The following is a 12,886-nucleotide window of genomic DNA, read 5'->3' as shown; positions in this document are numbered from 1 at the left end:
CAAGGTGGGTTAGCTAATAATTTGGGCTCTCACATGACTACCTTTGCCGTTATTTGAGAAGTCAAGAGACAAATACAATGAGTGCACATCCGCTTTATGCACCTCTGCATAAAAATAAAACCCAGCCTCACTGGAAGAAAGAAGGCAAGGCCCCGAAATCTTGAAGGTTGCCAAACCTTACATTTGGGGATACAGAAGTGGTATGTGCCATGACTTAGAAGTTCCTTGAACACATGACCCCTTAGGAGCAGTGAGTCTCAAGCCTGGCTGCACACCTTCAAGAGATGCTCATTCAACTGATGCGGATTGCGCCGAGGTCCCAGGCTTTAGAAAGTTCTCTGGGTGATTCAAAAGTACAGCCTCACTGAACCATCGTCCTAAGTTTTGGAGCAAAGGAACACACAGAACTGATTTACTTTTCTCAATTTCAAAAGGATGCACAAGATACAAAACAGCCTTTAAGAGCTTTTCATTGATGGTACTGAGTGGAATAAAGTTTTTTTCTTAGACAATAAAGCAAGAAAATTAAAGTGACCCCTAAATCCACTTTTTAAACTGATTATAAAAGCAATACATGCTTACTACAGAAGAGTTAAAGGTAAAAAAATTTTACGGTGTCACCATCAATATATAATGGGCTGACATTTTAGCATACTTTCTTACTACTATTTTAGGTGATGATAATGAGGAAAAAATAGGTTCTTAATAAATGTTAGATATGATAGACATATTTTAGCCTTTTCATACCTCATTTTAATTCACTCTCAACAATTCCACAAATAAGTGTATTTTACTGGTAAAGAATTAACTAGCCTGGCTCATACAGTGAAGTGACAAAGATGGTCTTAAATACTCCAAAACCCACACATGTGCTTTCCTTTCATCCCATAGGGCTATCCTACACACACACACAGACATGTTTATAGAATTGTACATACACTATCTGCTTTGGCCCAGAGGATAATGTATGTCAATACTCATCCCAATCCCCAAGAAGGGTAGTACCAAAGAATGTGCTAACCACTGGACAATTGCACTCATCTTCCATGCTAATAAGGTCATGCTTAAAATCTTGCATGCTAGGCTTCAGCATTATGAGAACCAAGAACTTCCAGATGTTCAAGCTGAGTTTAGAAAAGGAAGAGGAATTACAAATCAAATTACCAACATTCACTGGATTATAGAGAAAGGAAGGGAATTTCAGAAAAACATCCATCTCTGTTTCATCAACTAAGCTCTTACACCAATGGGAATACCAGACCATCTTACCGGTCTCCTGAGAAACCTCTATGTGGGTCAAGAAGCAACAGTTAAAACCCTGTATGGAACAACTGATTGGTTCAAGATCGAGAAAGGAGTACAACAGGGCTGTCTGCTGTCACCCAGTTTGTTTAACCTATATGTGGAGCACATATGTGGGCTGGATGAGTTACAAGCTGGGAATCAAGATAGGTGGGAAAAATAACAACCTCAGATATGCGGATGATACCACTCTAATGGTAGAAAGCAAAGAAGAATTAAAGAGACTCTTGATGAGGGTGAAGTAGGAGAGTGAAAGAGTCAGCTTATGATTAAATATAAAAAACTAAGATCATGGCATCTGGCCTCATTGTTCTTGTACTTAGTCCCCATTACTTCATGGCATATACAGGGGGCAAAGGTGGAAGTAGTGACAGATCTCCTCTTCTTTGGCTCCAAAATCACTGCAGACGGTGACTGCAGCCATGTAATCAGAAGACAACTGCTTCTTGACAGGAAAGTGATGACAAACCAAGACAGTGTGTTGAAAAGCAGAGACATTTACTCTGTCAACAAAGGTCCATATAGTCAAAGCCATGGCTATAGTCAAGACCACAAACCTTCCCAGTGGTCATGTACGATTGTGAGAGTTGGACTGTAGAATGCCAAAGAATGATGCCTTCAAACTATGGTGCTGGAGAAGACGCCTGAAAGTCCCTTGGACAGCAAGGAGATCAACCCTAAAGGAAATCCTAAAGGAAATCAGTCCTGAATATTCACTGGAAGGACTGATGCTGAAGCTGAAACTCCAGTATTTTGGTCATCTGATGTGAACAGATGACTCACTGGAAAAGTCCCTGATGCTGGGAAAGATTGAGGGCAGAAGGAGAAACAAGTGTCAGAGGATGAGATGGCTGGACAGCATCACCAATGCAGTGAACATGAACTTGGGCAAACTCCAGGAGACGGTGAAGGAAAAGGAAGGCTGGTGTGGTGCAGTCCATGGGGTCGCAAAGAGTTGGACACGACTGGGCGGGCGACTGAACAACAAGATGAATTAAGTATGTTACAGTACATAGTATAGCAACCGGTTCTTTTCCTTGACATTATTGTTAACCTTTTGCCCATATCATTAAATACTTGTCAAAAGCATGATTTTAATGGCAATGTTGTCTTCTAACCTGTGTGTTTCACAAATTAGATGCCAATCTCCATGCTTTTGGTTGCTTTCAAGGCAAATGTATGGTTACCAAGACAGTTTAAAAATCTATCATCACACATAATTTATTTCAAATGTAAGCTTCAAGTAAATTCCATCACCATATTTGACTCTGGTACCAACAATAAAATGATCTCTACTTGCATACTGACACTTGTAAGTTTGTGCAATTCTCAATTTTAGTATTTTATCTAGCTTATTGATAATTTGGTCTTTTAGTCTTTTTTGTCTTCTAAAATTATTCATTGTGTTTTACATGCAATGTTATTATACTTTGTGAAATCTTTTCAGGCAACTTAAGATTTTCAAAAGATATGATAAATAAAACCATATAATTCTTGAAAAGAAGGACCTAAGACCTAGACAGTGAAGAAGTGGTGGTTCATGAGTATCTACAAAACTATTGCAACTGAAGATGAAACCCTGCCCTGACCAGCTAAGACAAAAATGAAGATCAAGCCAGTTATTATTGATTAAAAGAAGCTAACTGGTCTACCTAGAGAGGACGAAACTTTCTGACTACTGAACTCGAAGACAGTGGATCATGTGGGCCTCATAGAACAGACAACACATAACATAACCGGTGAGACTTCAAGGGGAATTTTTTTTTTTTTTAAGTACAAAGATGTTCTCTCACAACCATTTCTTTCAGTAACCCTCCGTAAAAGTCAAGGACAAAACGTGAAGTTGTAATTCTGTAAAGGGATTTGGAGAGGAGCAGAGATGGACTGTCTGCGTGTGCTAGGATCTGCCAGAGGGCAGAGCTCAGGGAATCCAAGAGATGAATGGTAAGAAGTCTCTGGGGCTACTGTTCTCCCCCATCACTTCTCAGCCAGGTACTGCAGAGGAGAGCGATTCAAAATTGAGACAGCAGGAGCGGAAGTGCAGGCACACTGCATGACTGATTCGAAGGAAACCCATGTGTATCAGGCACTAAAGTGGAGAGGGAAGGACTAACATTTTCCCAGGAGGATTAGAGCCTGATAGGAAAGACATCACTATTCAAAAGTGGGAAACAGTTGGGGGCCATGACTTTTTGCAGAAAAAAAGCAGCTCTGAATCTGTTCAAATGCTTGAACTCAGCTCAGGCCCCAGGGACCTGTGGCTGTGAAACTTGAACATTGCCTTTGACGGGCAAGTGGTAAGAGCAAGGGGCAGTGGAACATGGGCTCACTGGAAGGACGCTGCATGTACTTCGATTGCCAACTCAGACCATCTACCCTATACTGGGCTGTGGGGTTAGATGCATGGACCACAGCCAGGGGCTCCTGTGCTCTTCTGGTTTGTCTTGGGTTTTGCTAATAAGGAGCATCAGAAAGCATTCAGAAGGATGGATGCAAATAAGGTTCAGATGTCTATCTCCCTGCAGAGTCACCATGGGCTGTGTCCCTTCACCTAAGGTACCTGTCACATTCTTTCTCTCTCTCTCTCCAGGTTCTATAACTGCTCCCTCCCTCATTCCTTCAGATCTAGTGAAGTTAGTGGCTTCCTATTGCTCCCAGTCCCTTAAATTTTCTTTATACCCCACCCACACCTTTTATATTAATAACTAATATGATCATATTATGAGCATCCCTTTTTATAAACTCTCCTCAAATTATCCAATTCATGCTCCTGATCTTTTTATTGCCTAAGCCCCACCTGATACTCCCATAGTTAATTATTTAAAATTACACTATGCAAGGCTCTGTGCCAACCCAGAGGGCAGTGAACTAAGGTGAAGTGAGTAAGTGCTACAAGTCAGATGCTGTGCTAGAGATTTACAACCACCTTCCATCTTTAAGCATATACTATCTCCATTTTACAGATGGGGACACAGAGGGGTGGAGAAGCTGGCCCAAAGTTACAGAGCTACTCATGGTCACTGGACACTAATCCTCGCTGGGTTTGCAGTTTTGATGTAAGATACAGATAATTTTAAAATAATGCAATAGAATCAGGTGTGCAAATAAAACAATGACAATGATAAGATTCAGAATGGAACACAGTAATTATGGAAAATTTCATGCCAGAATTATAATTCACTTTGGCCCCTAATGAGCCAGGAGAATTGGAGGACAGGATATTGTAGGTAAAGGAGATACATCAAGTCTGGACAGCGGGTGATGGGACAGGATTTTGAAGGCAAAGAGTTAAGAAAACAATTCTTAGGGTACAAAATAGAACTTTGAGTGGACATAAGATTTTGAGGGTACTCCATCCTTACTCCCTGTGAATCAGGAAACCAAAACTGTAGTGTTCTACCTCTATTTCAGAGGGAGAAATTCAGCTGCTTCAGTGGATAAGAAACACCATTCAGATATGTCACAACTGGTCTTACTGATTAGGGACCCATCCCTACCAAAAGTTCATTTATAGTTTTGATTCTTTCTGTCCCAAAGTTATTTCTGTGCCTTACTGGAACTTATGGATATCAAAAGTACCTTATCCCAAAGTGTAATTATCATAGGTATTTCTATTATAATCCTCTAACTAGACTTCTTTCCTATAACCACCTAGAGTCTTCAGATGAATAAGGACAGAGCAGCACTCCCACATAACGATCCTCTGTTAAAGTTCAGGTAGAGTGTAAACACATCCGCAACCACATTAACACTGACACAGACGAGACACTCAGACACTCTGACTTGAACAATCTACATTCTAGCAACAGAGGGAGTTTGATAGCCAGTCAGAATGTGAGCTCACTTGCTTCTAACGTTGAACTCCGGACAAAGGCCAGGGGAAAATCAGAACCGAGGCCAAGGTAAGAATATTAGGTTTTTGTTGTTTCAAATGAGGCTGGGGAATGGGGTAAGGCATAGGGAAAAGAAAAGCAAACAAAACAAAAACCTAAACACAAATCTAGATGTCTATAAACATTTAGTTGGTGACCACACCATATTCGAAAGAAAAATTTTAATATTCCAGCTACATGTGACAGTGGATGGAAGTGGTCAGATTTAATTGGGGATGGGATAAATCAACAAGAAGTTACCAAGCAAAGCAAAGCATAAGTGAATGGCAGGAATGGGCTCCCAGGAAGCCTTTCTGGGATACTCCTCCCCCAGGGTGCCTCCTGCTTGCTTTAATGATGCTCGTTGTTCATTTTCCTCCAGCCTTGGGATCTATCACATTAGGGATAGGGACACTTTCATTAAAACAAATAAAAGGGAAACACATAACAGAAATCACTGAAACAATTAATTTCCCTGACAGTTAAAAAATACAACCCCTGTTTGAGGGATATTAGGACCGAAAGGAGCCAGTTATCCTTTGACGAATTAGACCTGTCTAGAAATTCAAACTGCCCCAAGTCCAAGGTCTGCCCAAGCCCATCCATCCATCAGAATTTCCCATGTTTGGAGATGCAATCTGAAAAGTTTCCCAGATTCTAACCAGGGAAACCACTGGGGCTTCTTTCTGTCATTCTCATTTCAAAGGCAGTGATTGAAGTGCTATCAGTAGTACTGGAAGTATTAATACAGTCCACAGAAAAGATGGGAATGTGCAGTCACTAAAGATGAACAACTAAGTTTTGCTGCCATTTTATGAAGTAGTCATGCCTTGAGAAATTATATGTTCTGACTAAAAATAATTTTTCAGAGTCCAAATTTTATAAACACCTTAGTAGGCCTGTGTTTTAAGAGCTAGAGGTACTGAACTTCTAAAAACAGGTTCTAAACATATACTATATTATTCTATACTAAACACATTCTTCATTTTTGCAAAATCAAATTTTAGAAAATTAGAATATTCGTATACTCCAGATTTCTGACACTAGACTTTAAGTTATTTAAAGAATGAATCTTCCAATTCTAAGTATCTAACACTAAGCATCTATTCATCTCTTATTATTAGATAATATATTCCATCATACAATCCCTATAAATAGTAATAATTATTACAGGTAATTCTTCTAAATTAAAAACAGATTCAAACCACAAATTATGGGATAAAAATATAATTATTTCATCTCACTAGTAATGATGTGGAATGTTATAAAGAATGGAATTCACCTTTGCTTTCAACAGCATAATACTTATTCAGGACCTACTATATGATAGTATATTTATTACATAGCCTCTGACTTAAAAAAATTCAGTTATGCTTCTCTCCTGTCTAGTACACTCAAAATTCATGTTATAGCATGCCTGTTACAGAAGAATAAGCAGACACCAAGAGGGTTTGTGACTTGCTCAAGATCACCTAGCAACACAGAATCAAGCATACTAAAGAGCAAGTTTCAGACTAGCTTCACTACAGGTGTACCTCATTTGTGTGTTGAAATGTTTCATATAGTGTGTATTTGAAAATTAACTTAATTCCTAAATTCACTAGGTGGCGTTGCTCATAAGAACTCTACAGTGACATCTTTTGTATTTTGTAAGAAGTTTCCTAACATTGGAATTTCTTAAAACAGCTACCCTATATGTGCCATGTCTTTCAAAATAAATACTGAGTATAAAGGGAGTAAAAGATTAACAGTCTTTCTTTTAAGCCAAAATAAAGTTGTAACTACGAGATGGCAGAACTTTTAAGCACTTTTATATTACTATTTCTCACAATGTGGAGAAAGCAGACATTCTTTAACTATTATATAGTAGAGTATGGTAGGCATAGTAAAAGAATATTAAGTACCATGAAGATCTAACAGTCTAAGTACTATATTAACCAGCAAGGTTTCCTTTATTTTGTTGCAAATCTTAGGTAGAAAATAGTTTGGTTATTTTAAAGAGACACAAAAACGTCTAAAATGAAAAGTTCTACAAAGTCTATACCCTTAAAAGCACCATATGTCTCAATATCATCCTCTGAAATTGTGATAATCTATGTTACAGAAATTAATCACAAAAAGGAGTTTCCTATCAAAAACACACTTTGAATGATCTAAAATGAATTAAAGGAGAGAGAAAACTCTCAGGAGAATTGCCATCAACATACTAATAATCTGACCATTAGGAGTTTGATAGAGTTTATCACCTTTTTAACAAAGAGCCTTTCCATATTTAACTAGCAACTCCAAAAAGGCCATGGACCCACACAAACAGCTGTGCATTACCAGAACTTTATAGATGTGATGGAGACAAAGAAAAGGAAATCCACAGCAGGGACTAACCACACTGTACATTCAAAACAATGACCACACTGAAAATCATTAGAGGCAGTCTGTTTACTTAGGTCTGGAACAATAGATGACATTTAACCCCAACTTTTTTAATCCCTCTTTTGTTTACCTACAAATAATCCTTTAGTTTATCTATAATATTATTATGGTATTAGAGTAATATGAATAATATTAGTATTAGCAATTGACATTTAAGACAAAAAGCAGACAGCTACACCGGCCGTGAGTCAAAGACCATTAAGGAATATTGAAAGGCATTTCTACGTGTAAGGTATAGTGGGTTTTCCCAAGCACTTTTTGTTTTAGCTTCAAAAATAATGAATGAGAGTTTATCAATGGCTAATGATTAGCTTCTTTCACAGAGAAAACTACCCCTTATATACAGGGGGAAAAAAGAGTTAACAAGGAGTTAAACAAACTAATTTTGAACATACTCATATTTTGGCTTCCTGAAACTTACAAACTGCCAAGCAGATGTTTTTTCCAAGTTTTCTGATCTGCCAAGTTTTAACTTGGAATACATTTGTATACTAAAGTCAAAGTAATTTAATTAGAGAAACTTGGGCACAAAGAATCAAGGCGGTAGGATACATATCTTGCCTCATCTCAACATAAACAAATTACAGGGAACTCTGATTGAACTGCTAGCAGAAACTTTCATCTCACTGACAGGAGAAACCTCTCAACAGCTGCACACATCTGCAAGGCAATCAGACAGATGCTGCTGCCGCAAGGGCTGAGTCTGACACAAACCTGAGTCCTGTGTTCCCAGAACTGAACAGAGTTGCTACCCTCAACAGACTTCCCAGACTCTTGACAGAAAGCCCAACCGGCTCATCAGCTGTCACTGCCAGCCACAATTTAACTATTCTTGAACAACCAGCAGGGGATAAAAAACAACACCACAACAAACAAGCAACAAAGTCTCAAACTAAAAGTCCTGTCTATTGTCTCTGACAATAGAGCCTTTCTCATTGAACCCTGCGATGTGTCACTGAGTTCTGTAAAGAGACTTGGCGTATCACGTTGCCAAGTGGATACTAAGAACTGTGCACATATTTGTGCCCAGAAAAAGAATGAAAAGGGAACTTTGAAATCCTCCGCGGCTGGCCATCGGCAAGGCTACATTTCAAGAACGGAAGGATCTCCTACCTGGAGCCCTCTTCGTCTTAGAATGCTGGACTCATCCATCTCCCCCTCCGCTTTCTCTGAGCCTCTCACAACAGTCTAGCCATGCTGTACTACCGCTACTTCGGCACGCTAATTCAGAGCCCGGCAGCTGCTAAACACTTACATCACGCTCTAGCTGATTGGAGCCCTGAGTCAGCTGGTCCCGCTTAGCTATTCACTCCAGCAACTTCGGGGATCACGGATGCTTGCAGTTCGGTGGGAAAGCGCAGCAAGTGGGCTTAGGCACCTAAAGCATCCACCCAGGCAGAGGAGGCTCTTGCTAGTAGATAACAAACCGTGGGAGCCCGGCTTTCGCTACTCCTTCAGAATACTGGCCCTGGCATTCCAGGCGACCAGAAAATAGCTCTCGGCAGTGGTCGCGGGTCAAGTCCCTTCGGAAGCAACTATAAGGTCAAAGTAGCTAAGTCAATCAGCGGTGACAGACACCTCTGCAAACAGCAGCTGCTGATTGGGATGGTGAGAAACTAGGGCACAGCTGGCCAGCCAAGCAGCACCACCTTCCTGCCGCTCATCTTTTCTGATGGCATCAAAGGAGAAAAAAAAAATGTAATAGAACACACAGGCAGCCGGAAAACCTGAAAACAGAGGGCTCAGGGCGGCGGCTCTCCAGTTACAGGGGGGAGGAACCCTTACCCCTCCCAGCGCCAAAGCCAATTTATTTACATAAATACCTCACCGCCCATTCCTAGCCCAAAGATACAGTTCAGATTTTAATCTCCCTCATGATAACAACTTTCTCTGTTCATGCCGACCCAAACGTAAAAAGGGAGAAGAAATTTTAAGACCCATCATTAGTTGGAATATTAACCTATTTCTAGTCCATAAACAACTAAAAAGAGAAAGATACCCATCACGTGCAATTTCACAGTCTGTTTCAGCTTGTTTACTCCGCTCATCCTCATTTTATTTCAATTCAAAGCAACCAAGAGATGCATATTAAGTTTTCATTACTGGCCTAGCACAGGAGTAACAATATCTGATATTACCAATTTATAATAAATTATTCCCCCTTGATTTCTTTTCTAAAGACATTTAAATTGGGAGCACAGTATAGTCCTGAAAAGCAAATACTAGGGCTATATTGTAGTTTGTAGTTTGTCTCAGCACTACCTCCTTCTCCACTTTATCCATTAGATAGTCTTTTTTTCTTGAAAGAAAGATAGTCAAGAAGGCAGGCATAATGCATAACTTATTTTCAAAAAATCAGTAATTTCTGGTTTTTACCTAATGCAGGTATCTAGCAATTTCTAAGCATGGGGGTGGGGAAGAAATGACAAGTGGCTCCTACCCAGACACCTGCTATTACACTAGCTTTCTGTCTCTTTCTGGCTGTCAACACAATGGTAGGCTTGCTATCAATTGATTAGATTATGTCATTAAAAATAGCTCAGGGATTTATGAATCTAACCACTGAGGAAAATTGGTTGCATTTTATGTTCCCAAACCATCTTTGCAGACATCTCTAGACATACAAACAGAAACTCAGTCAAGAAACGCTGGCCTCCCACCCACCCACCCCTCACAGAAGCATCCACGGAGAAAGGTGTCAGGGTGTTTTACCACTAAGGCATGTTCGGTGGATACCACTTAAAGGAAGCAAACCCCAGAGACTTTTTAGCTCTTGCTCTTGGGTGGAGTAAGGCCATCTCTAAAAGAAAAGGCACCAACCTGGTCATTGCTCAAACCAAAATATACCCCCAACCTTCTAGCACAATTTTTTATAGATTTTTAAAAATACTATGCATTTTTGTTTAAATTGAAGGACAAAAAAAAGGGGAGGGGCAGAGAAGAAATGAAAAGAAAAAATCTAGGGTCTGGAATGGAGGAATCGGTGAACTGTCTGTGGGAGAAATCTGCAAAGGGGTTGGAAACAGATTCCCATCCTTGACAGGCCCACCTGTACTTTAATCTTTTCCTGCAAAAGGAAGACCTTTCTGCTCAATGAAAACAAAAGGAATGACAGTTGTTGCCCTTTCTCCCTCAACTTACCCTCCTGAGAGAAGAGCTTAAGCAGCTCCCTGAATTTAAGTGCCGGCTTCGACAAAGTACCTTGGCAGCAGGTCAGAATATATTTACCAACTCTGATGTCATTGTTATCTGCCCACAGAGGCATAAGAAAGTCCTAACTGAATTTAAAAGAAAAAAAAAAAAATCATGACCCAAGAAGCTGAACTTGGAAGAGCAAAAGCCGAGCATGGTCCTTATATGTGCTTGTGATCTGAGAGCTGTGATCTTCATTGTCCTGGTCCTTCTAGAGAAAGTGGGGTCTGATAGAGGACATCAAGTTCCCACTAAAGAAAAGGAAGGGAAAAGACTTTTCCCCTTCAAGCAGAGATCATAGGATGTCGGGAGGGGAAAAAATATATATATATAAAGCCCAGAAGTATCTTTTCTGTGACCAATCGAGTAAGATGGTTGGAAGTGCTATCAGAAGACATTTCGAGGACATACTGACAGAAAGTCAGGTATGTGTATCTCAGATAAGTGGGCTCTGAGCATCGTAGGCGCTTGGCAGCTAGACCTGTTTGGTGGCTGGGGTTGATAAAAAGGGATCTTGGCTAAAGGTGAAAAGTATGTTTTTTAACAAAGGAATATTCTGAGATAAAAATCTAGGATAGTATTCAACCATTAACTAAGTCTACGATGAAGATTATGACTATTGCACCATCAAATCTAGTATGAAAAAATATCGATTACCTGTCAAAATGTATCACTTTGAGAAGTGATACACGTACATTTTAAAGAAATAAAACCAGCCAGAGGCAAAAACATTTAGGACAAAAATGAAAGGCTGCTGAAAAATAACATCAAGCAATAATGGCTTAGCAGAGGGAATAGTAAAAGGAAAATTGCTACATTTACCCTTTGCTATATATTTTCTCATCAAGATAAGCCATGTGTTAAAATGCAATAAAAACTTCAAATGATGACACTATTCACAGGTAATAATTAGGAGCGAGCCTAATTTCCATTAATAAACTCATTTTTCCTGCGATTTTATACCTTCGTGGAATCTGTTCATATTATTATGAGTCAGTTCACAGAGTACCAAACTCAATGTGTAGAGCTTTTACATGTGTATTCAAATAAAATTTGGTAGGCTCAGTCATTAATTATAATCTGAAGCCAGAGGCTTTGTGGTGCTTGATTTTTAAAAAAAATTATTTGTATGTGTACACCTCATGTACACACTATCATAGGCATAATTTACTTCATAGAATACTCAAAATCTGTGCATACTGTAATAAGGACCAAATCTAAATTTTATTTATTGTTATAATAAATGGCTCACAGAAAGAAAAACAAGACCAAATCCCAGTGGAGAAAAATCAGGGGGAGGGGTGGGAAGAGTTTGGTTGTACAAATTTTCAGAAAGAGTGAGATTTTGTGATCACTGACACCCACAGCGATGTCACCTGGTGCTAGGACACAGATGTGTTGCATGATTTACAGTCACATATTTCTCACAAATTTAAAACCAAGGTACAGCTCTCTCCTCCTGACACATTGGTTTCTCTAGAGTAAATGCAGCTTCTGACTTTACCCACTCTTCAGCAACTGACCTTGCACCCAGAAACCTTGGTGAAGAACACTGTAAGCAATTTTTTAAAAACCAAAGCTGGGGGATGTTTCCAAACCTAACTTGACCCACTCTACTCCACCAGCTAAATCCACTCTCTGCCAGCAGCTCTCAGCCTCTGACTCCTGGACCACTTACCCAAAAAGCCAAGGAGGTGATGAGGGAGGGGAGTAGAGGATCTCTTCCTGGTGGAGTAGGAGGCTTCTCCCTCCAGACCAGCCTGGGGGAGCAGAGTCCCCCTTCTCTCACCAGAGTTCCTGGTGTGCTCAGGATGTGATTTCTAGTACCATCGCCACAATCTGCTGTGAGATTTGTCCTTAATGTTTGCTTTTGTGTGTGTTTGTAGCCATTACTACTTCTTAGCAAGGTAGACAAACACCCACAAAATGCATTACCCACAACATCTTGTTACTTTGAGACAACCGACCAAGGGTTTGTAGCCTCTGCTCACTCATGAGGAAATCCAATATAGCCAGTGGATAAATTCCTTCATTCATTCATTGATTATTTTTTCTACTCATAGATAAATGCCAGTGGCCAATGCGTATGT

The 12,886-nt window shown here is 39.8% G+C and overlaps 1 protein-coding gene across 4 annotated transcripts in view; it reads right to left on the bottom strand.

Moving 5' to 3' along the window:
* MAST4 (microtubule associated serine/threonine kinase family member 4) overlaps positions 1-12,886 on the bottom strand; it is a 605,067-nt gene that overhangs the window by 357,278 nt on the left and 234,903 nt on the right. Inside the window, exon 1 of one of the 4 annotated variants that reach the window (XM_065905695.1) lies at positions 8,718-8,790. The exons of the other annotated variants lie outside the window; for them this stretch is intronic. Coding sequence (XP_065761767.1) covers positions 8,718-8,756 — 39 coding nt within the window. The 5' untranslated portion in view covers positions 8,757-8,790. Of the gene's footprint in view, positions 1-8,717; positions 8,791-12,886 lie in introns of those variants that run through there. 4 annotated transcript variants of the gene reach the window in all.

The sequence above is a fragment of the Muntiacus reevesi genome, chromosome 14 (assembly GCF_963930625.1).
Source record: "Muntiacus reevesi chromosome 14, mMunRee1.1, whole genome shotgun sequence".
In the NCBI taxonomy this organism is placed as follows: Eukaryota; Metazoa; Chordata; class Mammalia; order Artiodactyla; family Cervidae; genus Muntiacus; species Muntiacus reevesi.
The sequence above is the reverse complement of the archived record's forward strand: the minus strand, read 5'-3'. Positions and strand labels throughout refer to the sequence as shown.